The sequence below is a fragment of the Giraffa tippelskirchi genome, chromosome 12, assembly GCF_054371585.1.
Source record: "Giraffa tippelskirchi isolate mGirTip1 chromosome 12, T2T-mGirTip1v1.2.pri, whole genome shotgun sequence".
Classification (NCBI taxonomy): domain Eukaryota; kingdom Metazoa; phylum Chordata; class Mammalia; order Artiodactyla; family Giraffidae; genus Giraffa; species Giraffa tippelskirchi.
In genome coordinates, this window is record NC_137286.1 from 44862735 (window position 1) to 44886608 (window position 23874).

The 23874-nt window shown below is 40.7% G+C and overlaps 1 protein-coding gene across 7 annotated transcripts in view; it reads left to right on the forward strand.

Moving 5' to 3' along the window:
* Window positions 1–23874, forward strand: part of IQGAP1 (IQ motif containing GTPase activating protein 1) — a 128567-nt gene that overhangs the window by 51073 nt on the left and 53620 nt on the right. For all 7 annotated transcript variants that reach the window (XM_081546957.1, XM_081546956.1, XM_081546958.1 and 4 more), the window contains 3 exons: window positions 12842–12998; window positions 14748–14825; window positions 19281–19357. In XM_081546957.1, the coding sequence (XP_081403083.1) occupies window positions 12842–12998; window positions 14748–14825; window positions 19281–19357 (312 nt within the window). The remainder of the gene's footprint in view (window positions 1–12841; window positions 12999–14747; window positions 14826–19280; window positions 19358–23874) is intronic.

Consider the following 23874-nt stretch of genomic DNA (forward strand, 5'->3'; position numbering starts at 1 on the left):
GACTTTCTTCAGTAGTTCTGTACCCATTAATTGCCCCTCTTCCTAATCCATTGTGTTCGGAGTGATCTTGTAAATCAGACCTAATCACTTCCTTCCCTGTTTCCAATCTTTCAAAGGTTCTGTACAGATTCTTCCTTTGGCTTGACATGTTCCCTTCCATCAAGACATACACACACACACACACACACACACAACACATAACACATAACACACACACACACACACAACACATAAATGCCATTTTCTCTGGGAACCCAGCCCTAATTTCCCTCCCTCTTCATATGGTGAGGAATGCCTTTTTGAATAATAATCTACACTCCTTTTTCTCAGGACTGGGTTTTTGCCACACAATGTTGAAATGATGAGGCTGTTTCCAGGGCTGAGATGGTGCTCATATGTGTTAGTGGCTCAGTACTTATCCTATTTATGAGGAAAGATGGCCTACTCAGGAAGCTTTTCCTTGGTGAGTCATGCTGACATTTGGGGGGCGTTTTTTTGCAAGCTGGGTGCGTACCCACTGAGCTGCTCCTGGAGGAACTGAATCTCAGTGGTTTGGAGTAGTCAGTTCCGGCATTGGTATGTTCCGCTTCTGTATTGCACAGAGCTGGGAAACCGCTGAAGTCATGTGCTGGGTGGAACTTGTTCAACTGGTTTCCTCTTTTCAGACCCCTAATTCAGATTCCCACCTTGATTCTTCTTTCCGTATGCTCTTGGTCTGGGCTTGTTTCAAGGCTTACCACGCTAGAGTCCTCCAAATAGTCATTTCTTTGTCTTGCCGAGTGGTGGGATGTGTAGGGCCACGTAGGTGCCCCTTTGACAAATGTTATCAGGGAGCGCACAAGTTACTGGGTGTCAGACTCTAGAAGCAGGTTTATTTCTGGGATCTGGCTGTCCCCTATACATGCACAAACACGTACCTACCAAAATTTAGAGCCTACTAGCACTTGTATGCATTATCTCAGTTAATCCTCACAGCAGTCTTATGAGAATAGGTGCCATTCCTAATCCTGCTTTACAGACAGGAAGCTGAAGCTCAGAGAGGTATAGTTAGATATGTCATTCTTGCTCATTATTTCCTTCCCTCTGTTCTCAAGAAAAAAGCGAGTATGTTCCTTTCCATAGATAACTGCCCCCTGTGTCCTTCAGAATCTTCTTTACTCTTTGTTTCTTTGTCTTTAGTCCTTCTTTCCTTGCAAGGTGCAAATAAGTGCCTCTTCTTCAATTATTTAAAAAAAGAGGGAAATACATGCCTTCCCTGGCCGTGCCACCACTGCAGACTCAGTCGGTTCAGTCACTCAGTCATGTCCGACTCTCTGCGACCCCAACTGTTTCTTTTTCTCTTGTCTTTCTTTAGTTTGGCGGTGCTGGGTCTTCGTTGCTGCGCTCGAGGGCTGCTCGTTGTTGCAGCGTGCAGGCTGCTCATCTCGGTGGCTTCTCCTGTGGTGGAGCGCGGGCTCAGGGGCTCTAGCAGGTTTCAGTAGTTGTGGCACACGGGCTTGGTTGCTCCACGGCCTGTGAGAGCTTCCTGGACCAGGGATCGGACCCGTGTCCCCTGCATTGGCAGGTAGATTCTTAACCACTGGACCACCAGGGGAGTCCTAACCCTTGCTTTATTCCCCTGGTTTCTCTTCTTCCCTTTTTAGATTTCTTGAGAAAGAACTCTACACTTGCTGTCTCTGGTTCTCCACCTCTAGTGATGTTTCTGGTGATAGTAATCTGATTCTGTCTCACCACTCCCCTGAGACGCCCCCTGTTGGGGTCCCAGATGACCTTCTTTCTTATTTGCCAGGGCCTTTTCTTCTTGCCACCCATCTCTGTGCAGCATTTGAAGTTGGTGACCTCTCCCAGTTTCCTAAAATGTTTTCTTCCTTGATTGCCATCATGTGATTCTCTCATAGTTCTCATTTTACCGTAGTAACTGGAACTCTTTCTCTGTAATATTCGCCTCTTAAGTGTTGGTGTTTTCCAAGACACAGTCCTGGAACTTGAAAATTTTTCGCTACAATCTTTCTCTAGGGAGCTCAGCCACTCCCGGGGCGCCACTTTTCAAATCTGGGTCTCCAACCTGGTCTCTCTCTTGAGTTTTTCAGACTTGTACTTCCAACATGTCTCTGCCTGGGTGTCTCATGGACCTCTCCAGCTGAACACGTTTCAGACATGAACTTTTCATTCTGGCCTGCTTCCCCTGGGGTCCCCAGGCTTGTTTAATGGCATTGTCTTTTATTTAGCCATCCATTCCACAAGTCACCAAATCATCTCTTAAAAATAAAACAGTCTTGTTCCTTTTACGGAAGTTTTTGCAAGTTTGCTGTAGATGGCACCTGTTGCCAGTGGGACGGTGTGAGGACGTGAAGTTTCCCTGCACACTGGACAATAATAAGTTACTATCCTTCTCATTTATCTTTGCCAGCCTGATAGCTGAAAATGGTGTTATTGTTACTTTAATTTGAATTCCTTTGATCAGTAGTGAGATTAAGATTTTTTTCTCCATAATTGCCAGTTATTTGTATTCTTTTCTGAATTGCCTGTTTGTGTTTCTAGAGCATTTTCCTAGGGAGATATTTGTCATTTTATTTATTTAAAGCATTTATATGTGTGTGTATGTGTGTGTGTGCGTACACATCTAAAAATTATGTGAGAGGGGACTTCCTGGGCGGACAAATGGTTAGGACTCCATGCTTCCACGGTGGAGGGTGGGACTCAGATTAAGTCCCTTGCCAGGAAGCTAAGATCCCGCATGCCATGTGGCCAAAAAATAAAAATAAAGATTATGGGAGATTACTAGCTCCTTGTTATGGGTCACAAATTTCTCCAGCTTTCAAATTTTAATTTTTTTTTTAATTGCCTTGTAGAAGTTTAACTGATGTAGCCAGTTTATTTCCCCCTTTTAAAAAATGATTTCTGTGTCCACAGTCTTGTTTGGAAAGGCCTTTCTCATTTCAAGGTTATATGACCATTCATTTATTTATTTTTTAAATTTTTTAATTTTTTAATGTTAATTTAAAAAATTAAAAAATTTTGACATTAGTTTTTTAATGTTTTTAAACCTCTAATCCACTTGATATTTAATGTAAGGTCAGGAGCTAAATTTTTTTCCCCCCATTTGTCTGTTAAACCTTCATCTTTCTCAGTGCCCTTCTAACCCCTACTCCCAGCCATATAACAGATTCTCAAATGGTGTCAATTCTTTCTCTGAAATTACTCATCATTTTTCTTTCTGTTTCTGCCATTGCCCTAGTTGAAGACCTTACTATCTCTCACCTGGATTCTTGAAGTAGTTGCCTAATATTTCTCTGTTGACTCTGTCTTCTGTGGTGTTGTCCTAGTTACCATGCTAAATGTCAGATCTGACCAAGCTACTCTTCTGCTCAAAAAGTTTTGTGGTTTCCATTGCCTGCAGATTAAAATCCTAATGTTCTAGATACATCTCCATGTACTCCTCTACCGCAAGGATTTGTCATTCCTTAAATATGCCATTTGTTTTCAGGCCTCTTTGCCCTTTTTTTGTGCTGTCTCCTTTATCTTCAATGTCTGTTTTTCCCATTTTCACCTCTCTACATACAATTTATCTTACAAAGCCTAGTTCAAATATCATCTCCTATTGTAGCCAGTAGTTTAAGCATCTCTTTTCTCAAAGGGGTGATCTCCAGGTATTCAGCACTTTTTTATGCCACTGTAAGGTTGCATAGAGTGATCCGTTAGAAATGTTTCTTAAATGGGTACATAACTGTCAGAGTACATTTTTAAAATATTGATTTAAAATATGTATAAATCAAAGTTTTATAAAAATAGGCTAAATATGAAATTATATCAAGACTATTTATAAGAATTATTATGCCATTATAGTCAAGATGGGCTTTTATATGAGCATGTATTTTTCACACTGTGTCAACTTCAGTGTTTAATAGGTCTCTTTTTTGGTACTTGATAGAATAAGGGTTGTTAATGAGGGCCATGCCCTGTGGTTTAGGATGCTTTAAGAAGCATCAGAACTTGAGCTTTCATTGGTAGGTATTAAGTAGATGATAACTATTATTATTTTCAAAGGAGGCACTATATCGCAGCAATTGAGTTTGAGCTTTAGAATCACACCAACTTGGGTTTAATTGTGAGCTCAGCCACTTACTAGACAAGTAATCTTGGACAGGTTACTTTACTTTGAGGAGGCCCCCTCCCCCTTTTTTTTATCAGTAAAGTACGAATAATAATACTATTTACCTTAAGGGGTTTTGCAAGGATCAACTGAGATAACGCATGTGAAGTAGTTAGCTTAATGTCTGCCAAAATTAAAACATGGTATTAGAGAATTTTTTTTAGCATTATTTCTAGAAAACAAACCATTTAAAAGTTACTTTTCCTGTTTAATAGTTGTGTTTCAGGTAGGATGTCACTTAATTTTTTTTTTTTTCAGTAATTTTCATTTGAGTTAGATTTGTTAAAGCTGTTTTAGGGTTAAACTTGAGGAGAAAATGTTCAAAGTTTATATCCCTTTTTGTGGGAGGAAGGACTAACAGCTCTGTTCTCCATTTCCTTAATGTTAAGAGTTTTGTCGCTGAGGTCTGTCTGTGGCCCTGGTGGAGACACCTCATCACAGATAAGAGTGTGCTGGTGTCACCAGTTGGTATAATAGTCTCAGAACATTTTTTTTAAGTGACTTATTTGTTAAAACATTTGTACTTGAAGAAAAATTTAAAAAGCCTACATTGTTGCCAAAGCCATTTTCTAAAACACAGATCTGATCAGGTCACTTCCGACTTAAAATCCTTCAGCGTCCCTTGTGACGGATGGAGAGGTTTCTTAGCTGATAAACAGGCCTTGCACCATCCAACCTGCTCTTTTTTTCATCATCACCTCCTACTTTCCCTTCCAGCAACGTCAGTGCTGAGCTGTTCTGTAACCTGCTGTGTTTTCTCAGTCCTCCCTGCCTTTGTACATGGTATTTATTCTGCCTGGAGGCTTTCTCTGCTTTGGCCATTTGATCGACTCCTCACCATTCTTCAAAATCCACTAATATTTATGGATAATGTGAAGCTGGGAGAGAAGTTAGTATTTTGGGCCACAGAATTAGGATCTGCAAATATGTTGACATTCAGGACAACAGACTGAATCAAGCAGGAAGAAATGTACTAGAGATGAGTGCAAATAAGAATCTAATATACGGAGCTGCAGAGATCAGGTTTAGCAGCTGTGTATTCGGGGGAAAACATACTGAGAAACTCTGTTGATTAGAAAAGTGTTATACAATAATTTAATCAAGGCTTTGTCTATGGTTTTGGTCTGTTCAGAATGAAGAAGTGATGTTCTAGTTCCATTTCAGGCCAGTCAGACCACACCTGGAACATAAGTGTTCAGAGATGAATGAGGAAGATTTGAGGGGCAGGGAGTCACATCTCAGACTCCTGGTAGCACCAATTGATGCCCTAAGTGCTAACTTTATGCCAGGCACTGTTCTTAACTCTCTGTGTAGTTATCTCTTTAACCCTCACAGTCGTCCTATGAGGTAGGTGCTGTTCTCTTTTCTTGAGGCACACCTGAAGGAACTGGAATCATCTTACTGACAGAAGTGTCAGCATGTGACTCATCATATGAGAGGAAAGGAGGAAAAGCACAGGTTTTAAAATACCTGGCCAAGCTCTGTGCTTAAGCCCTGCATTTCACATGTAATCTTATTTAAGCCTCAACAATAGACCTATCTGCAAAGTACTGTTATTCCCTTTTAACAAATGAAGAAATTGGGTAAGTGACTTTGGGTCTTGATAAGTACCAGAGACAAGATATAAATCCAGGTCTTTAAAAGTCCCCGGCCATTTCTGGACACATTATATTTTAATTCCATATGTTGTCTTGCTCCATAAGGCAGCTTAGGGTGCTCATGGGGAGCTGATGCTGGCTTAATAAAAAGCTTTTTGGCTACTAGAATTCTGAGATGAAATGGGTTAATAACTTGAGTGTGTGATTCCACGTCAGCATCAGTGATCAGGGGTCAGCCTGGAGGCTCATATACTTGAGCTCACTCAGTCCCATCCGACTCTTTGCGACCCCGTGGACTGTATCCCGCAAAGCTTCTTTGTCTGTGGGATTCCCCAGGGAAGAATACTGGAGTAGGATTTTCTAATCCAGGAGATCTTCCCAACCTGGGGATCGAACCCACCTCTCTTGTGCCTACTAACTTGCAGGTGGATTCTTTACCACTGAGCCACCACAGAGTCAGTTTACAGCATGATTTGACCAAGATGTTTTGGGAGTATTCAGGCGTTAAAGTGAGGGAGGGAGTGGGAGGTGAGAGGGGAGTGGAGGAGTTAGGGTAGACTGGAAGGGTTTTAATGAGCCTTCCAACCGTGAAATTCTGTGAATAGTAAGATAGTTTTCAACATGAGAGTTGGTAACATGAGAATTGTATTGGCCAAAGACTTTTCTTTTGTGCATAGATTTTATTTATTTATTAATTCAGTTAGTTTTTGTTTTTTTGGCCTCACTGCACGGCATGTGGGATCACAGTTTCCCAGCAGGAATCCACCCTGTGCCCCTCGCATTGAAAGCGTGTAGTCTCAACTGCTGGACTGCCAAGTAAGTCCCAAATTTATTTTATTTTATTTTTTTAGACTTCAGCTTTATTTAGGTATAAGTAGCATATAAAATTGTAGGACTTTGAAAGCAAGTACGTTGTGGTGATGTGATGTATGTATACATTGTGAAAGGATTTCCTCCATCTAGTTAACATATCCATCACATCACTTTTTTGGTGAGAGCATTTAAAGTTCTACTCTCTTTCAGTTATACAATACAGTGTTATCAAGTATAGTCACTGTGTTTTATGTTAGATCCTCAGACCCTATTCATCTTACAGGTGTAAGTTTGCATCCTTTTACCAATCTCCCCCTATTTTCTCCAGGCCCTACCTCCTGGCAAGCACTAAAAGTTTGACTTTATTTATTTATTTTATTAGATTCCACATGTGATTGATACCATACAGTATTTTTTTTCCCTTTGGTTTATTTCACTTAGCATACTGCCCTCAAGGTCTGTCCATGTTGTCACAAGTGGCAGGATTTCCTTCATTTTCATGGCTGAATAATATTTCTTTGTATGTATATGCATACCTGATGCTGGGAAAGATTGAAGGCAGGAGGAGAAGGGGACAACTGAGGACGAGATGGTTGGATAGCATCACCAACTCAATGGACATGAGTTTGAGCAAACTTTGGGAGTTGGTGAAGGACAGGGAAGCCTGGTGTGCTGCAATCCATGGAGTCACAAAGAGTCAGACAGAAGCGACTGAAAGCAACAACAACAGTACATATATCATGACCTCTTTATCCATTCATGTATTCGTGGGTCTTTGGGTTGTTTCCATATCTTGGCTGTTGTGAATAGTGTTGTGATGATTGTGAGAGTGCAAATATATTTTCGATATCCTGTCTTCATTTCCTTTGGACATACAGTCATCCCTCTGTACCCACAGGTTCAGCATCTATGAATTCAGTCAGCTGTGGATTCAAAATATCCAGAGAAAAGATAATTCTGGAAAGTTCCAAAAAGCAAAACTTGAATTTGTTGCTTGGCAGCAATTATTTACATAGCATTTACATTGTATTTACAATAATCTACAATGAATCAGGTATTATAAGTAATTTACAGATGACTTAAAGTATATGGGGAGGGTGTGCTTAGGTTGTATGCAAATACTATGACATTTTATATACAGGAGTTGAGCATCTTTGGATTTGGGGTCTTATCCGAGTCTAAGATTTGGGTCCTGAAACCACCCTGTTAATACCCAGGGATGTCTGTATACCTGGCAGTGGGACTGCTGGATGAAAGGCAGTTCTGTTCTTAATTTTTTGAGGACCCTCCATGTTGCCTCCATAGTGGCTGCACCAATTTGTATTCCCACTGTTGACAAGGAAAAAAAAAGTGCAATCTGAAAGCTGAGAATTATGTTTTATTCGGCTGACTTAAACCCGAGAGACAGCCTCTCAGATAGCTCGGAAGGACTGTTTCAAAGAGGTAAGGGAGGAGCCAGGAAAAAATAAGAGTTTTTTGGAAAAAAACCCAAAATGCTCAGGTAGTCGGAACATCATGAGATTATGCTATCAACACCACCACTACCACCCAGACATCTCAAGTTAACAAATTTAGTGCTTTTCTACATAAAGGAAGATGCGAGAGTCTGAGGTTATTGAAATTATTCCTTTTTTTTTTTTGGTGGTGGTACACTGTGCACCTTCTGGGATCTTAGTTCCCCAACCAGAAATCGAACCTGTGGTCCTCTGCATTGGAATCACAAAGTCTTATCCGCTGGACCACCAGGGAAGTCCAAAATTATTTGTTTAATATGCAGCCTATCTAGAGCCAGTATCCTTTTTTTCCCCTCTGTCTTGAATCCCCTCAGAATACACCGTTGAGGGTGGATGTAGAGGCCCCTGGCTTGGTGGCAGGCAACCTGTTTTCCTCCATCCTGAATCCCCTTAGGGTGCGCCATCCGGTGTGGCTGTGGTGGCCGATGGCTTGATGGCCTCAACATTCTTTGTTTACTGCAGTGGCCGATGACCGACATTCTTTGTCTACACCACCAGCAGTGCACAAGGGTGTCTTCATAGCCTCACTAACACTTGTTTTCTCTTGTCTTTTTGATGATAGCCATTCCAACAGGTGTGAGGTGATATCTCATTGTGATTTTGATTTGCATTTCCCTGATGATTTAATGATGCTGAGCATCTTTTCACTTACCTGTTCACCGTTTGTATGCCTTTGGAAAACTATTCAGTTCCTCTCTCCATTTAAAAATGGGATTGTTGTTGTTGTTGTTGTTGTTTTTTGCTGTTGACTTGTTGAGTTCTTCAAATATTTTGGATATTAACCCCTCATCAGATATATGATTTGCGAATACTTCTCCAATTCTATAGGTTGCCTTTTCATTTTGTTGATGGTTTCCTTTGCTGTGCATAAGCTTTTCAGTTTTATATAATCCTCCTTGTTTATTTTTGCTTTTGATGTCTTTGCTTTTGGTGTCAACCTCCCCCAAAAAATTGTCTCCAAGACTGATGCCAAGGAACTTACCCTCTATGTTTTCTTAAAGGGGTTTTACAGTTTCAGATTTATAGTGTTCAAGTCTTTAACCCATTTTGAGTTGATTTTTTTGTGTCTGGCATAAGACAGACATCAATGCATAGATTTATTCTAAAGTGAATTTATACAGTTAAATGCTTAACTTTTATAAGGAAGCTTTGTGTCTGAGCTGAGAAATACTGGTGAACTTACAGTTAAGCTGAAATATTTAAAACCCTATTAAGTGGACAAAACGTCCAGAGATACCAGTCTTTTTCCTGCCTGGGATAGTTGCAACTCTGTCCTGTTTAGACAGCTCTCTGGAGCTCAGCCCTGTTAGGCTTCTGGGGTGATGTGGTAAGAGCAATAGTGGTTTAGTGAGAAGGATTCTAAACTAGGAATCAGGGTCCTCTTATCCCACCTTTGTCACTAACTAGCAGGTAACCTTGGGTGGACCTTAACTCTTGTTTGTAAAACAAGAGGGTTGTGCAGATTGGTACAACTTTTGGGTAAGCTTTTGGTCAATAACATCTTTTGTTTTGGAGTTACACTTCTAAGATCTTTCCGAAGCAATTAATTATAAATACAGAAGAATATTGTGTACAAAGATGTCCCTTGCAGAATTATTTGATGGTTGAAAAAATTTATAAGTGTTATTAATATCCAACATAAGTGACTGATTAAGCACTTAGTAGAATTTTAATGTGACTCAGGGTGTTCAGAGACTCTATAATAACATGGAAAATATTCATAAAATAATGAGAAAGGTCTTGTTTTCTTTAATGGATGTGTGTTATATTGGGGGGAAGACCCCAAAGGGATTTGTCCTAACAGGTCCTTGCTCTCTAATTTTGTGGTTCTTTGAGTTAGTGGCAGAGAGGAAATCTCCGATGGGCTGGAGAGAAGGACAGGTGGGTTTGTTGTATCTCCTCAGAATTATAGTAGAACCCAAACTGCTGCTATGATTAAAAATGATAGTAATATAGCACAACACTTAATATTCTTAGTTTTCCAAAATAGTATGGTCCTCATTTAACTAACTTTATGCTTATAAACAAACCAGGTGATACTTTTGCTGTGGAGCAGAGTTTAGAATGAAGGATGAGCCATGCAGGGAACTGGAGTGCAGATAGGGGCTTGTTTAGAGACACTTGTATGCTTCGCTTATTTCTTCTAGCTCCCGCTCTCTGCTTTATCTTTTTTTCACCAGGTCACAGGTGACTTTTCTTCTGGCCTGACAGTTGTGTGGTATGCAGGGCATTCAGCTCCACCAGAAAGCTTGCAAGTCTTGTCATCAATCGGGACTGTTTTAGAGCAGTCAGACAAGAGGAGGCAGAGAAGGATTGTGGGAGGTGTGGCTGTGGTCCCTCCTGTGTGGTCTCAGAGGAGAGGAGAACCTGCAGAGCCCTGGTGGCTGGCTCTGATGAAAGGCAAAAGAACTAGTGTGCTGTTTATCCAGTCTTCTCCATTTTTAGAGGAAAATGTTACTTTTTCTTTACACCCTTATGTGGTAAAGGGCTGTGTTTGGCTTGTTATTCCAGGTTTGTCCCTGTTAATGAGAACACAAGTTAGACTGCCCCCTGAGAGCAGGGGATGCCAGGAGCTGTTTGCTGTATCCTTTTCAGCAGTAAAGCATTGGAGGGACGATTATTTCCGATGACTGCAGCTCTTTTTCATACTGTGGACCTACGTTCTTCCCCACATTGTCCTCCTGGTCTTTAGGCTGTTGGAGAAGCATAGTTTGGATTTTATAGTTGTTACAAATTGGTATCTAGTTACTGTGGTGACTCTCTTGGAAAATTCATTTGTTTCTTCTTTTTCCCCTTGCGACATTTCAGTTCTACTATGTAAAAGAAAAGCCAGAGGAGAAAACATAGTATCATTGGATATAGGAAATAACCAGAAAATTCTCTACCTTTTCACCTATCCAACTAATATTTATTTGAGTACCCACTTAGTGTCAGACAGTGTGCTCTCTGAGTTAGAAACGGAATAGTCTTGAAAGTGAGGTTGAATAACTAACTATTCTATAGAACTTGAGAAAAGCAGGGCCCCTATTGCTTTCCCTTATTATTTTTTTAAAGATTCTGAGTGGTACTCTAAGTTTGAAAAGATGGAATTAATACAAGGAATTTTATTTATCTTTTAATTTAAACTTTATGTATCAATTGACGTTATAAACGCTTAATTTTTATGTTGTCTCATTTGTCAGTAAATCTGGTTTTTACTTCAGTCTGCTGTATCTTTGTTCTTTTGTGTTTTTCATTTGGCTTTTCAAATATTTAGCACTACTGAAATAGACCAGGCGTCATATAGTGGTCCTCTTCCCACCCCACCCGCTGCCCTGCTGTGGTGAAGAACATGGGGATACCAATAGCCTTGTAAAGTTTGAGTAGCATAATTTTAAATTAAGGGTTTTCATTATGGAGTCAATGAAATCTCTGAAATTACAAACTTTTTGAGGGAAGATCTGTAGCTTTCCTTACATAGTCCAAGGATTCTATGACTCAAAAAAAAAAGTTTAAAACCATTGCCCTGAATAATATCTTTAGTTACCTACATTTCTATTGGTAGAATATGTATGCAAGTAAATTTTGCTTTGTATTATCTTGAAAGTGAAAGTGTTAGTCACTCTGTCAAGTGACTCTGCGAGCCCATGTACTGTAGCCCACCAGGCTCCTCTGTCCATGGAATTTGCTAGGCAAGAATACTAGAGTGGGTTGCCATTCCCTTCTCCAGGAGATCTTTCTGACCTAGGGATTAAACCCAGGTCTCCTGCATTTCAGGCAGATTCTTTACCATCTGAGCCATGAGGGTTTTATCTTGGGCTTCCCTGAAATCTTATAAGAGGAATCTGAGGTGGACAGTATAGTTTTCTTTTCCTTTCCAACTTCCTCTCCTCTCTTAAAAAAACACTTAATTCATTTGTACCAATACCATTGGCGTTTCCTTAAGTATTTTAGGTGAGATGATTGACTGTTGGTAACCCCCAAACAACTTTAAAATCTGAACCTAGAAATTCACTGTCAATGCTGAATTCTCAAACCAGAAGAGAACTTCATCTACAAATTTAAGTTTCTGAGCAGCTGAGAGATGGTGGCTTCAGTTACAAAAGGTTTTTCTTAGGAATTCTTCAGGAGCAACAGAAGGAGTGAGGGAGAGGGTCTGGGCTGAGCTTCGTGGGCAGGGAGGACCTGGAAGCCAGCTGGCAGTCTTGTTGCAGGAGAAGAGGGCGGCGTTTATACTCAGGAATTTTCCTCAGTTCCCGACGTCTGAGATGTGACTGGGCCAGGACAAGGATGTGTGTGAAACTAAATCTTTTTTAAAAAAATAATTTTATTTATCTATTTTTGTCTGTGTTGGGTCTTCGCTGCTGCACGGGCTTTTCTTAGTTGCGACAGGCGGGAGGGCTACTCTCTAATTGCTGCACAGGTTTCTCTCATTGCAGTGACTTCTCTTGTTGCAGAACGTGGACTCTAGGGTGCTTGGTCTTCAGTAATTGCGGCTCCCGGGCTCTAGAGCACAGGTTCAGTAGTTGTGGGGCACAAGCTCAGTTGCTCAGAGTCATGTGGAATCTTCCCAGATCAGGGATCAAACCCGTGTCTCCTGCATTGGCAGGTGGTTTCTTTAACCACTTAGCCACCAGGGAAGCCCCTGAAATTGAATCTTTAAAGAGTGTTGGCTATGTTAGATTTAAACTTGTCCAAGGAGAGTGGAAATGAAGCTTGAGATCTCTAAGGAAAGGGTTCAGACCTTCCCTCTCTTTTCTCAAGTCCTTTCTCCTTTTGTGCAGGTGGATGGAAGCATGCCTTGGGGAAGATCTGCCTCCCACCACGGAACTGGAAGAGGGGCTTAGGAATGGGGTCTACCTCGCCAAACTGGGAAACTTCTTTTCCCCTAAAGTGGTGTCCCTGAAGAAGATCTATGACCGAGAGCAGACCAGATACAAGGTGAGTCCTTCCCTGCTTGGTGCTTCAGTTTCCATAAATCAGAGAGAGAAGTTTAACATCCTTTATCCCGTGAAAGAGTTACTGAGGAATATGTGGAAATGTCCATGTTCCAACAAAATAAAATGCCTGGCAGAGTGGAGAAAGTTCAGTGCAAAGTCAAGATATAGTAGTAAAAGAACTTGAGCTGACCTATTCCTGTTGCAATTCTAATGAGTAATTTGTATAGAGAAATTTTCATGGTCCTTAATGAATTTTTTATTTCTTAGAAGGCAGAGGAAGTAACTAGGGACATTACTACTTTAATTTTAACCAAACTCTGAGATTTGTTGACAAATTAAAAGCATTAGCAACTTTGGAGGGAAGAAAATCACCCTGTGATATTAAAGTTTAAGATAAGTAGGAAAGTGATCTGATTTCAGGAAATTGAGATGAGTGTTTGATTCTTGCGGCCCAGAACCCTCAAAAAGAGCCTTAAGTAAGTTGAGATGTTGACAAGGACCAAATTCCATTGCCTACAGAGTTTCTGTGGGGAGCTTTCCTAAGAGCTATTATCTAGAAAAGGGTGAGTGTAGAAGATAGTGGAAGATTGCAAAATCAAGAGCAAATGTATGAAGGGTCAACTGTCAGAACTGGGTCAGAGCTCAGAATTAAGAATAAAGACAGAATCAAGAGAGATTTTTGCTTTATGTTTAAATTCGAAGGAAAACAAGGAAAGTATAGATCTTAAGCCAAAATTAACATCCCAAATAGAAACTTTCCCTCATCAAAAAGCAAAAGCTTGGGACTTCTCTGCTGGTCCAGGAGTTAAGACTCCATGCTTCTACTGCAGGGGGTGTGGGTTCAATCCTGGTCGGGGAACTAAGATCCCACATGCCGCACAGTGCAATCAAAAAATAAATAAAGAATATGCTAACCTCATTTAAAATTTTTTTTTAAAAAGCAAAGATTTATATGTGGAGTGTTAACCAAGTAGTTATTCTGAAGATACTTCCTGAGTTGTTCTGTTGAGAGTCTACAAAATGTGTGCAGAACAGATAGACATGAGGGGTCTGGAGACTGCAGCAGCAGTAAAAGCAATTAGCCTACTCCTCTGTCTGTCTTGAGAGTAAGCCTTCCTAAAAAACAACAGGTGCAGAGGTTTAGAGGGGGAAGTGTGTATGTGTACTATTAGAAAACCTCATTTTGGGAGTATCTTCTACCTGCCAGACACCACATTGAGTGTTTTATGTACATTTTCTCTTAATCTTTCCGACAGACATAAAGTAGATGTTAAAGATAGGTAACAGTGTCAGTCACTAAGTCATGCCCAACTCTTTACGACCCTATGGACTGTATAGCCTGCTAGGCTCCTCTATCCATGGGATTTCCCAGGCAAGAATACTAGAGTGGGTTGCCATTTCCTTCTCCATGAAAGATGGGGAAACTCAGACTCAAAAGGGTGAAATGACTTGCCCAGTGTCACGAATAGATGGCCACGCCAGGAACAGAATCCAGAATAATTGAATTCCAAGGACCATGTTCTGTTGAGCACACCGTACTCAGAAGATTCTCCAGATGGTTCTTCACTGAGAAGAGCTGAGATATGGGTTTGGCTTCTAGGGATTAGAATGTGAGCGTATGCTGGAGATAGACCTTAAGTTTAAGGGGACCATGTGAAGTCTCACAGAGAAGCTTTTGCAAGGAGAGTTTTTATTTAGTATTTGCTTCAGTATTGCCAAACAGTGCCTAATGGTCTTTTATTTGTTCTAGGCAACTGGCCTTCACTTCAGACATACTGATAACGTGATTCAGTGGTTGAATGCCATGGGCGAGATTGGATTGCCTAAGGTAATTTATGTGCTATTCATAGTTCTGGCTTAGTTCTGGCTATTTTGGCATAGCAGTTCTCACTGAACATATAAAATTATCCTCAATTGGTGTTTTACATACATATGTGTGTATGTATAATTTTTTTTCTTTTTTAAATGCTAAAGGAGCTCTCCAGTTTGTTTTAGGAATTAGCTTTGTTCTTTTTCTTTTATATTTCTCATCCCTGCTTCACCTTACCCTAGAGAAATTCCCTATGATGTCCTTTACTTTTACTACACCAAATTATAAACGTTAAAATTCTCATACCATGAGGGAATTCCTTGGTGGTCCAGTGCTTAGGACTCAGGACATTCAGGTTCAATCTCTTTTGGAGGAACTAAGATCCTACAAGCCTTGAGATGTAGCCAGGGGGAAAAAAAAATCACATGCCATGAAATTCACCATTTTAAAGTACACAAGTCAGTGGATTTTATTTGTTCACAGAATTGCTACATTCAGGTCTGACTTTAGGAAACATAATGAAATATTTTAGAAACATCATTTTCCAGCTTTTGAATAACTAAATCTGTGGGGAGTATGAAGGGTTTATTTTATATTTCAGATTGTATAGGCCATATAATGACGTTTACTTCTTATATCTGGTCTTGGTGATGGCTGTAGTTTGTTTTTATGACAGCTTTACTGAGGTATAATTGATGACAGAAAAGCAACACATACTTAATTTTTACATTCTTGAGTTTGGAATGATGGCTGTAGCGCTTTTTTTGGCTGCACGGAGTCTTTGTTGCTGCTCTCGAGCTTTCTCTAGTTGCAGAGAGCAGGGGCTACCCTCTAGCTGCAGTGTGTGGTTTCTCACTGTGGTAGCTTCTCTTGTTGCAGAGCACAGGCTCCAGGCATGAGGGCTTCAGTAGTTGTGGCACGTGGGCTCAGTAGTTGGAGCTCCCGGGCTCTAGAGCACAGGCTCAGTGGTTGTGGCACATGGGCATAGTTGCTCCATGACGGGTGGAATCTTCCCAGAGATCAAACCAGAGTCCGATGGCATTGGCAGGCAGATTCTTATCCACTGCGCCACCAGGAAAGTCCATGGCTGTACTTTTGATATGGGAGTAGGCATCTTTGAGCATTTTTGCTCATGAGTTTGTTTAGTGCTGCTCTTAGTGAAATTGCTATCTCAAATGTTGGGCTGCACCTCACAGGCTGGCAAGCCTTGTGGTTGCCCAGCTTTGAGACTGAAGGAAGAGCCGAGAGACAGCAACAGAGACATCCCTGGTTTATTGGATAGGGGATCTTTCATGTCTGGAGGGACACCCTGCTGTGGGTCACAGAACATGGCCGCAGTCTTTGCTGTTGGTGGTGGAGATGGGGGGTTGTTTACCACTTACTTCGGCCCAGGGAAAGCAGCAGGGGGGGCATGTCCCTCTTGGCCACTTGGGCAGAAGTCTTCCCTTTGATAAACTAGCATCGTGGAGCTGTTCTGAACTAAAGATTAGAACAGTCACTAGCATCTGCTGATCAAGCTGTACAGTGAAGAGGGAATGTCAGTCATATGAATAGGGTATAGGTGAAGCAAGGACTGGTTGAGAAGGCGATGTACAGAAATCAAGAGAATCACTTTCTGGGTGGTGATCACACAACTAGCTACCCAGTCCTACCTTGAATAGCCAGAGAGGCCATGATGTAGTATCACTGTTAGAGGCAAGGACAGCTTTTATTCCCCCCACCCCCACCATCCTTTGACTTAAGAATTCTCTTTCTAGGAATTTATCCCCACCCACACCCCACCAGCTCAAAAAAAATTAGACAAGCACAAAAATATACATATATATATGTAAGGCTTTTCAGCATTGCTTATGATGTAAAAAATTGATAGCAAACCACATGTTCCTTCACTCTGAGTATTAACCATGTTACAGCCTGTCAAATACTACTGCTGCCGTTAAAAAAGGATGTCAATCTGTATACCTAACTCTGATGTGTTAAGTGAAAAATAAAATCAGGCTAAGATTACACAAGTTTGTGTTCTGGCCTAGATGAGGTCACGATTTTTGTCTAAAAATAGAGTGTTCTTGGGAAAAATCCGCAGACAGAAATAGTTTTCATGTCTGTGTGATTGAGTTAAGGGGTGGTTTTCATTCTTTCTATACTTTACTGTGGAGTGTAAATGTTTGAAACCAGAGAAAGATTCAGAAGAAATGTAGAGTATCAGAAGGTGGCTGAAGCCACTGGGAAATGAGCATTTGGCGTTTCGCGGAGCGCTCAGCTCGTTGTCGCACACATACCTGTTGAATTGAGTTTAACTCAGAGCTACGTCTTGGCTGAAGACTAGCTTGGGTCCTCTTTTGTTCAGAGCAAAGCGCTGAAGCTCTCTTCCCTGCACTGGTACGTTCGAGAATTAAGCCCCACATGTGTCAGGAAATGCAATACGTCACATTCTTACAGCCACTAGGCCTTTCTGTGCACCTGGAACTTCCTATTCCTGTTTTTTTATACAGTACACCCAATGGGCAATGGCAGTTTAACCTTTATAAATGATGCTAAGAGCTTTGTTAATAATTGCTCTTGCTAATAGTATTTTTACTACAAAAATGCCTTTTTAATAATTTAATTTATTACCTTTTTTGTTTACTAACAGTAGTGCATAATCCTGAACCACAATCTCAACAAACAGAATTCCCCAAAGGCTGTCAGAACAATTGGAGAAGGGAATGGCAACCCATTCCAGCACTCTTGCCTGGAGAATCTCCATGGACAGAGGAGCCTGGTGGGCTGCTGTCCATGGGGTCACAAAGAGTCGGACACGGCTGAAGTGACTGAGCACATGGCTATTAGCCTTGCTCTGTAGAATTTAAGTCCAAAAGATTTCTGAGTAATGTAGACTAAAGATGGTTAGCCTAAAAAATGTGTTTTTGCCCATAATATAATGTGTGATCAATCATTGACAGTACCTATATAGTATTTTTTAAAACTTATTTATTTTTAGTTGGATGATGATTGGTTTACAATATTGTGTTGGTTTCTGCCATATATCAACACATGTATAGTTTTATTGGGCTGTCTTTCCTAATCTCTTTATGTGGTACATACAAACTAATTATAGAGACTTAATATGATAATTTTTCAATTTTTATCCATTTGACTCTGTTATAATTGGTGCTGTTGGCCAGCTCCTCCATGAAACATGTTACTGTTTTTGCTTTTTAAAATTGTTTTTAATCTGCCTAATAGTCCTCTGTTTTCTTCAGCTTTTCTACCTTCTATATCCTAGTGGGCATTCCTTAAGATGCAGTTCTGTTTTTAGCTACATTCTCTCATTCTCATGGTTTCAGTTGTTTTGAAGACTCTTTGCTTTACAATAAACGCCGTGTCTTCAACTGGCTACTAGACGTTTCTCTGTGGATAGCTTTCTGTTGCTTGGAATCTCTCGTATCTAGAGGAAACCTGCCTTTCCTCCGGGGTGAACTTCTCCTCTGTGTAAGTGGTACCGTGTCCTCATTTTCTCAGTCATCCAGGCGCAAAGCCTTGAAGTTTTCTTGGACTCCTAAACAGTCTTTGCCCAAGCCTTCCTCAGTTGTTTGCAGTGTCTGTTTTATCTGTTGAAACAACCTCCCAGCCTGGTTTCTCCGGCTTCAGTCTCTTCACTATTTACTTCTGTGTCTTGTCTGCAGTCAGATCTTCCTGAGGCTCCGTTTTTAGCTTCGGCTTCGAAGCTAGGACTTCTCTGAGGCCTGCATATCAAGTTCAAACTGGTCTGACTGTCAAAGTCCTCGTAATCTGTCTCTGTCCTACCTAACCAACCTTGTTTTTCTATTACTTTCTAAAATGGATTCTGTAATATTTTGGGGGAAGGATGACTGACTTTGACCATGATTTTCACTGGTCGGGGAAGACATTTTAGTCTTAGGAAATGAGCATATAAAGCTTTAAAAATTATCAAAAGAGATGATTCTGGTACCTCCCATCTCTCTTTTGGTGCACAGTTCTTTCTTATTGGGAGCCATAGGTGTTGTGGGAGTGGCGGTGGTGCTCAGTCGTGTCCGACTCTGTGACCCCATGGACTGCAGCAAGCCAGGCTTCCCTGTCTTTCACTGTCTCCTGGAGTTTGCTCAGATTCATGTCCATTGAGTCAGTGATGCTATGTAACCATCTCATCCTCTGCTACCACCCTCTTCTCCTTTTGTCTTCAATCTTTCTCAGCATCAGGGTCTTTTCTAGTGAGTCAGCTCTTAGTGTCAGGTGGCCAAAGTATTAGAGCTTCAGCTTCCAATGAATATTCAGGGTTGATTCCTACATTAGTAAGGTTGATTCCTTACATTGCTTATGATGAATTGTCTGCTCACCCTAATGAAGTTATTTGTGGAACACTGACGATCTTTTCTAATTGTCCAAAGTTTTACTTGTATTACTGATGACTGGTGAATGAAAATGAAGCCCAGTGGGTGCATACCTGACTCTACTTCTTTTATTTCTCCTTAGATTTTTTATCCAGAAACTACAGATATCTATGATCGAAAGAACATGCCAAGATGTATCTACTGTATTCATGCACTGAGGTAATAGGGTTTTCTTGCTAGAATAAGCAGTATATAGATATAGAGCACAGATTGGTAGTTGCCAGAGGTGGGGATTTGGGAGTGGGTGAAATGAGTGAAGGTGGTCAAAAGGTACAAACTCCCTGTTGTAAAATAAACAGGTCCTGGGAATGTAAGGTACACCATGTTGACTATAGTTAATAATACTGTATTATGTATTTGAAAGTGGCTAAGAGAGTAGCTGTAAAGTTCTCATTACAAGAAAAAAATTATAATTATGTGTGGTGAGGGAAGTTAACTAGACTTACTATGGTGATCATATCATGCTATACACCTGAAATTAATGTAACATTGTGTCAGCCATATCTCTCTGAACTATGCATTTCACTTGAGATATAGCCCCTTTCTTTTAAATTAAGATCTCTTAAAATTATAAAAAACTATATATATTTCAAAACATTTTTTACCATTTTGTTTCAACCTGATAAACTGAATTACAAAATACACTGTGTCTTTTTTTTAAACTCTTTCTTCAGTATTGGAGTATAGCCAATTAACAATATTGTGATAGTTTTAGGTGAACATGGAAGGGTCTCAGCCATGCATACACATGTATCCATTCTCCCTCAAACCTTCCTCCCATCTAGGCCACCACATAAAATTGAGCAGAGTTTCCTGTGCTATATGTACAGTAGGTCCTTGTTGGTTACCCATTTTAAATATAGCAGTGTGTACATGTCCATCCCAAACTCCCGAACTAAACCTTCCCCCCATCTTTCCACCCCAGCAACCATAAGTTTGTTCTCTAAGTTTGTGAGTCTTTCTGAACATAATACTCTATGTCTTGATACTGATTGGTAACATAGTACCAGCAATTATCAAATGGTTGATTGATAATTTGTTTAGTGATCTAGGACCTTGACAAGTCATTTGTTCCTTAAATAATTTTTATGACAATGCAAATATAATAAATAGGAACTGAAACAAGGTATAATTTTTTTCTCAGTTTCATAGTAAATTTGGAAGATGACTTAATTTCAGGTCCTCAGCCCTTAGAAGGAACACAGTACTAAATTGGAGGGAGGAGGTGACACGTCTGGAGGGAGGGTGGGATGGGAGGGGAGTAGGTGCTAGTAGTCTAGTATTTCAGAGTGGCTCAGATTTACTGGGTGGCCATAGGCCTAAACCAGGTGATACCAGTGGGTGAGTATAAGAAGGAACATTGAGTATGAGATTTTCTTTTTTTTTTTCGCTTGGGCTGTTTATATAGCATCCTGTATATGCACCTAATAAGTGTTAATTATATATATAAATGTATGTATAATATTGTTGTACAAGAAGCCTACTGTCTCCAGTTTCTTGATCAAATGTGTGCCATGCCCTGGGTATCACTGAAATCAGCATGAAACCCATAAAAGAAAGAATGTAACTGAGGGCTGGTACACCTCTTGTGTGGACTGATGGATGCATTAATCCCCTCAGAGGTCTCCCTCCCTAGGCTCTCTACCTTCTGGTCCATCTGTTATGCTGCACTCAGAGCTGTCTTTCCAAAACAGCCTTCATCTTACCAGACACTCCATACAAGGCTTTGATGATTCCTTTGTAGTGTCACCTCTAGCCATTCCCTCCTGTGTATCTGTGCTCTAGTATCTCATGCCTTTGGTTCTGCTGTTTCCTCGGCTTGAGATGGCCTTTTCTTGGTGGTTTAACCTGTGCTCTTCCCCAGGTGCCACCTCAGAATGCTGCCGTAAGTATCTTCTCTTACTTTTTCCTTGTGAAGCAGAATTAGCTACTTTGTGCTCCTTTAGCATTTTGTAACATACCTCTCACTCCACTTATCTTACTTGTTACATTGTCCTCTGGTTACTGTTTGTGCCTGGCTATCTTGTGGACTCCTTAGGGGCAAGACGTATTTCCTTTGTTCTTTATCTTCCTGTTGTTAGTACTTAGATGCCTAGGGTATAACCACAGTAAATGTGTGTGTCCAAATTATACATTATAACAAATCTCCCTCCCTTTCTCCAGCCCAGGGGGATAATTTGTGCCCTGTCAGTGAAAAAGGAAATGGTACTTCATCTTTATCAAAGGGCTCTTCATGCTTGTCTCTGCTTATCCAGTCAAGTTTCAGTTCAGTTCTCACTTTCTTGGTGAAGTTTCTCCAATAATGACAGCTTTTACCTTTTTCTAAGCCTCTGGATTTTTTCTGTTTGTTTGTTTTGTGTGTGTGTTTAGTTATATATTCCTTCTTTCATATCTTGTCTCCCTATTATATTTGTTAGCATCTTAGGGACAGAAGTCATGCCTTACTTTTTTTTCTCTCAAAGGTACATAGCATAATGTTGGACAAACAATGGTAAAATGAGGATTTAAAAACATTGTTTAGGAATAGGTGATAAATCAGAGAATTTTCAGAATGTAGCCATTTCAGATGTAGATGTCTGAGCTAAAATCAGATTAATTCTAAGTGTTGTGGTTGGCTCAGTGTTCTGTGAGGTCTGTCAGTGTTGATAATCTTGTGAAGGCGGTACCCGCCATGAATATCTGAAGTTGGCAGGCAGAGAAGCTAAGCTGGCAGAGTTCCTCTCTGCTCCTTCTGTAGCTACTCCTCTCTGCCATGTAACCTGGGTCCCAGGCCCTCACATCCCCTGGAGAGAGACTGAAGAACTAACTGTGCCTTTCTCATGATGGCAGGAAGGGAGGAAGCCTGCTATTGTTCTCCATGTTTCTTCAATAGGCAGTTCGTGCTTAGAAAGTGTATACACAGCAGTGTGTCCTGGTTGGTGATTTACAATTTCTTTCCTCCCTTACTGTGTTTTTCCTGAGGGGTGGGTCGGCCACTCTTGATAACATGTAGGAAGTGTTTCTAAGTGCTTGAGGCTCTTGTTCACCCTCACAGGACAGTATTCAAGGCAGCTCCCTCACTTCACCTACCTGTTTTGGGTGAGGCACTATTTCCCTTTTGGATCAACAGTGATAAAGAAGCATTATCTCCTTGTTTTCCCCCTTCCTGCCATCTGTGTCCGTCTGTCCGTCCCCCTGTCGTGTCCGTCCGTCCCCCCCCCCCCCCCCCCCCCGTCTTGACTGACTGGCGTTATTCCTGAGATAGTCACTGTATTTCGGTCAGACTAAATTACTCTTGTAGATTACACTCCACTCTCAGATAAGACCCTACTTCTCCATTATTCCAGATGTATTTGTATACTTCCTTTCCATTCCCTACCCCCATGCTTTGTCTTTTTAAGAATTCACTTTGGGGTTAAATTGGCCCATAATCCTTTATCTTAAATTCAAAAAAACATGCTAAAAACTCTGTGAGTTTTGGTTCAGTTCAAACTAATTTGTTGGCAAGATCTGATCAGTATTAATTGAGATTAGTTAGAATGTATATCTACTTAATGTGATTATTCAGATGTTTCACTGCAGAAAAGGTAATTATTTGATTAAGGGTGCTTTCCCAAGACTTGTTGGGGGTGTTTTATAATGCTGCATACACTGTACAACTTTTCTGAGAAATCCTAAATTAATATTTGGCCCAGAGAATTTGGGTAAGGAAAGTGGGCCTGTACTAGATTCTGTTTCCTCATCAACTGCTGTGTTTAAGAACATTTGTTAGTGATCTTTGAGATTAGCATAGTGATTTCTTTCATAGGTTACTCTACAGTCATTGATCTGTATTCCCTGGTGGCTCAGATGGTAAAGCGTCTGCCTGCAATGTGGGAGGCCCGGGTTCGATCCCTGGGTTGGGAAGATGCCCTGGAGAAGGAAATGGCAACCCACTCGAGTACTCTTGCCTAGAAAATTCCATGGATGGAGGAGCCTGGTGGGCTACAGTCCATAGGGGTTGCAAAGAGTGGACACGATTGAGCAACTTCACTTTCACGGTCATTGATGATAATCGGAATCCAGATAGGCTGACACAAGCTTCTTCTCCTCATTGCTATAGAATATAACTTAAATAGGAAAAAAAAGAAAAGAAATCTGAAGTCAATTACAGGCTGATTGTGATAGGTAGCTGATAGCTTATTTGTGAAAGCAAGCACAGGAGGCCAGGAACAAAAACTGAAAGTGATGTTTACTGTTAGGATTTTTAAGTTTTAGCTGTGAGGTTAGGTGCTTTCGAGGCTGGATAAGAGGACCCAAGTGGCCATTGTGATTCCATTTATAGCTCCAGCATGTTCTTAAAATATTCCTAATAATTAAAATGAGATAGAAGCAAGATGATGCTCATCTGCTTTCAGCTTCCCTTCTCTGCTTTTTATAGTGACTGGTGATAGCATTGTGACGCCCTTGATTATCATTGAAGATGTTAGGAACTCACTCTTGTTGGGGCTGTGAAAGTAACATGCTCAAGCTTTTATTGAAGTGTGGCAACCACTTTCTTGTTCTACAGTAGAAATAAAAGAAGAAGAAGTTTCTGGAGAAAAATATTTTTACTAATTTAGAATGCAGATGGAACATACTGTGCAGGGAAAGTACATGAAGAAGCATATTACATGTCCAGAAAGTTATTAGCTCTGTGACTTTGGAAACTGAATAAT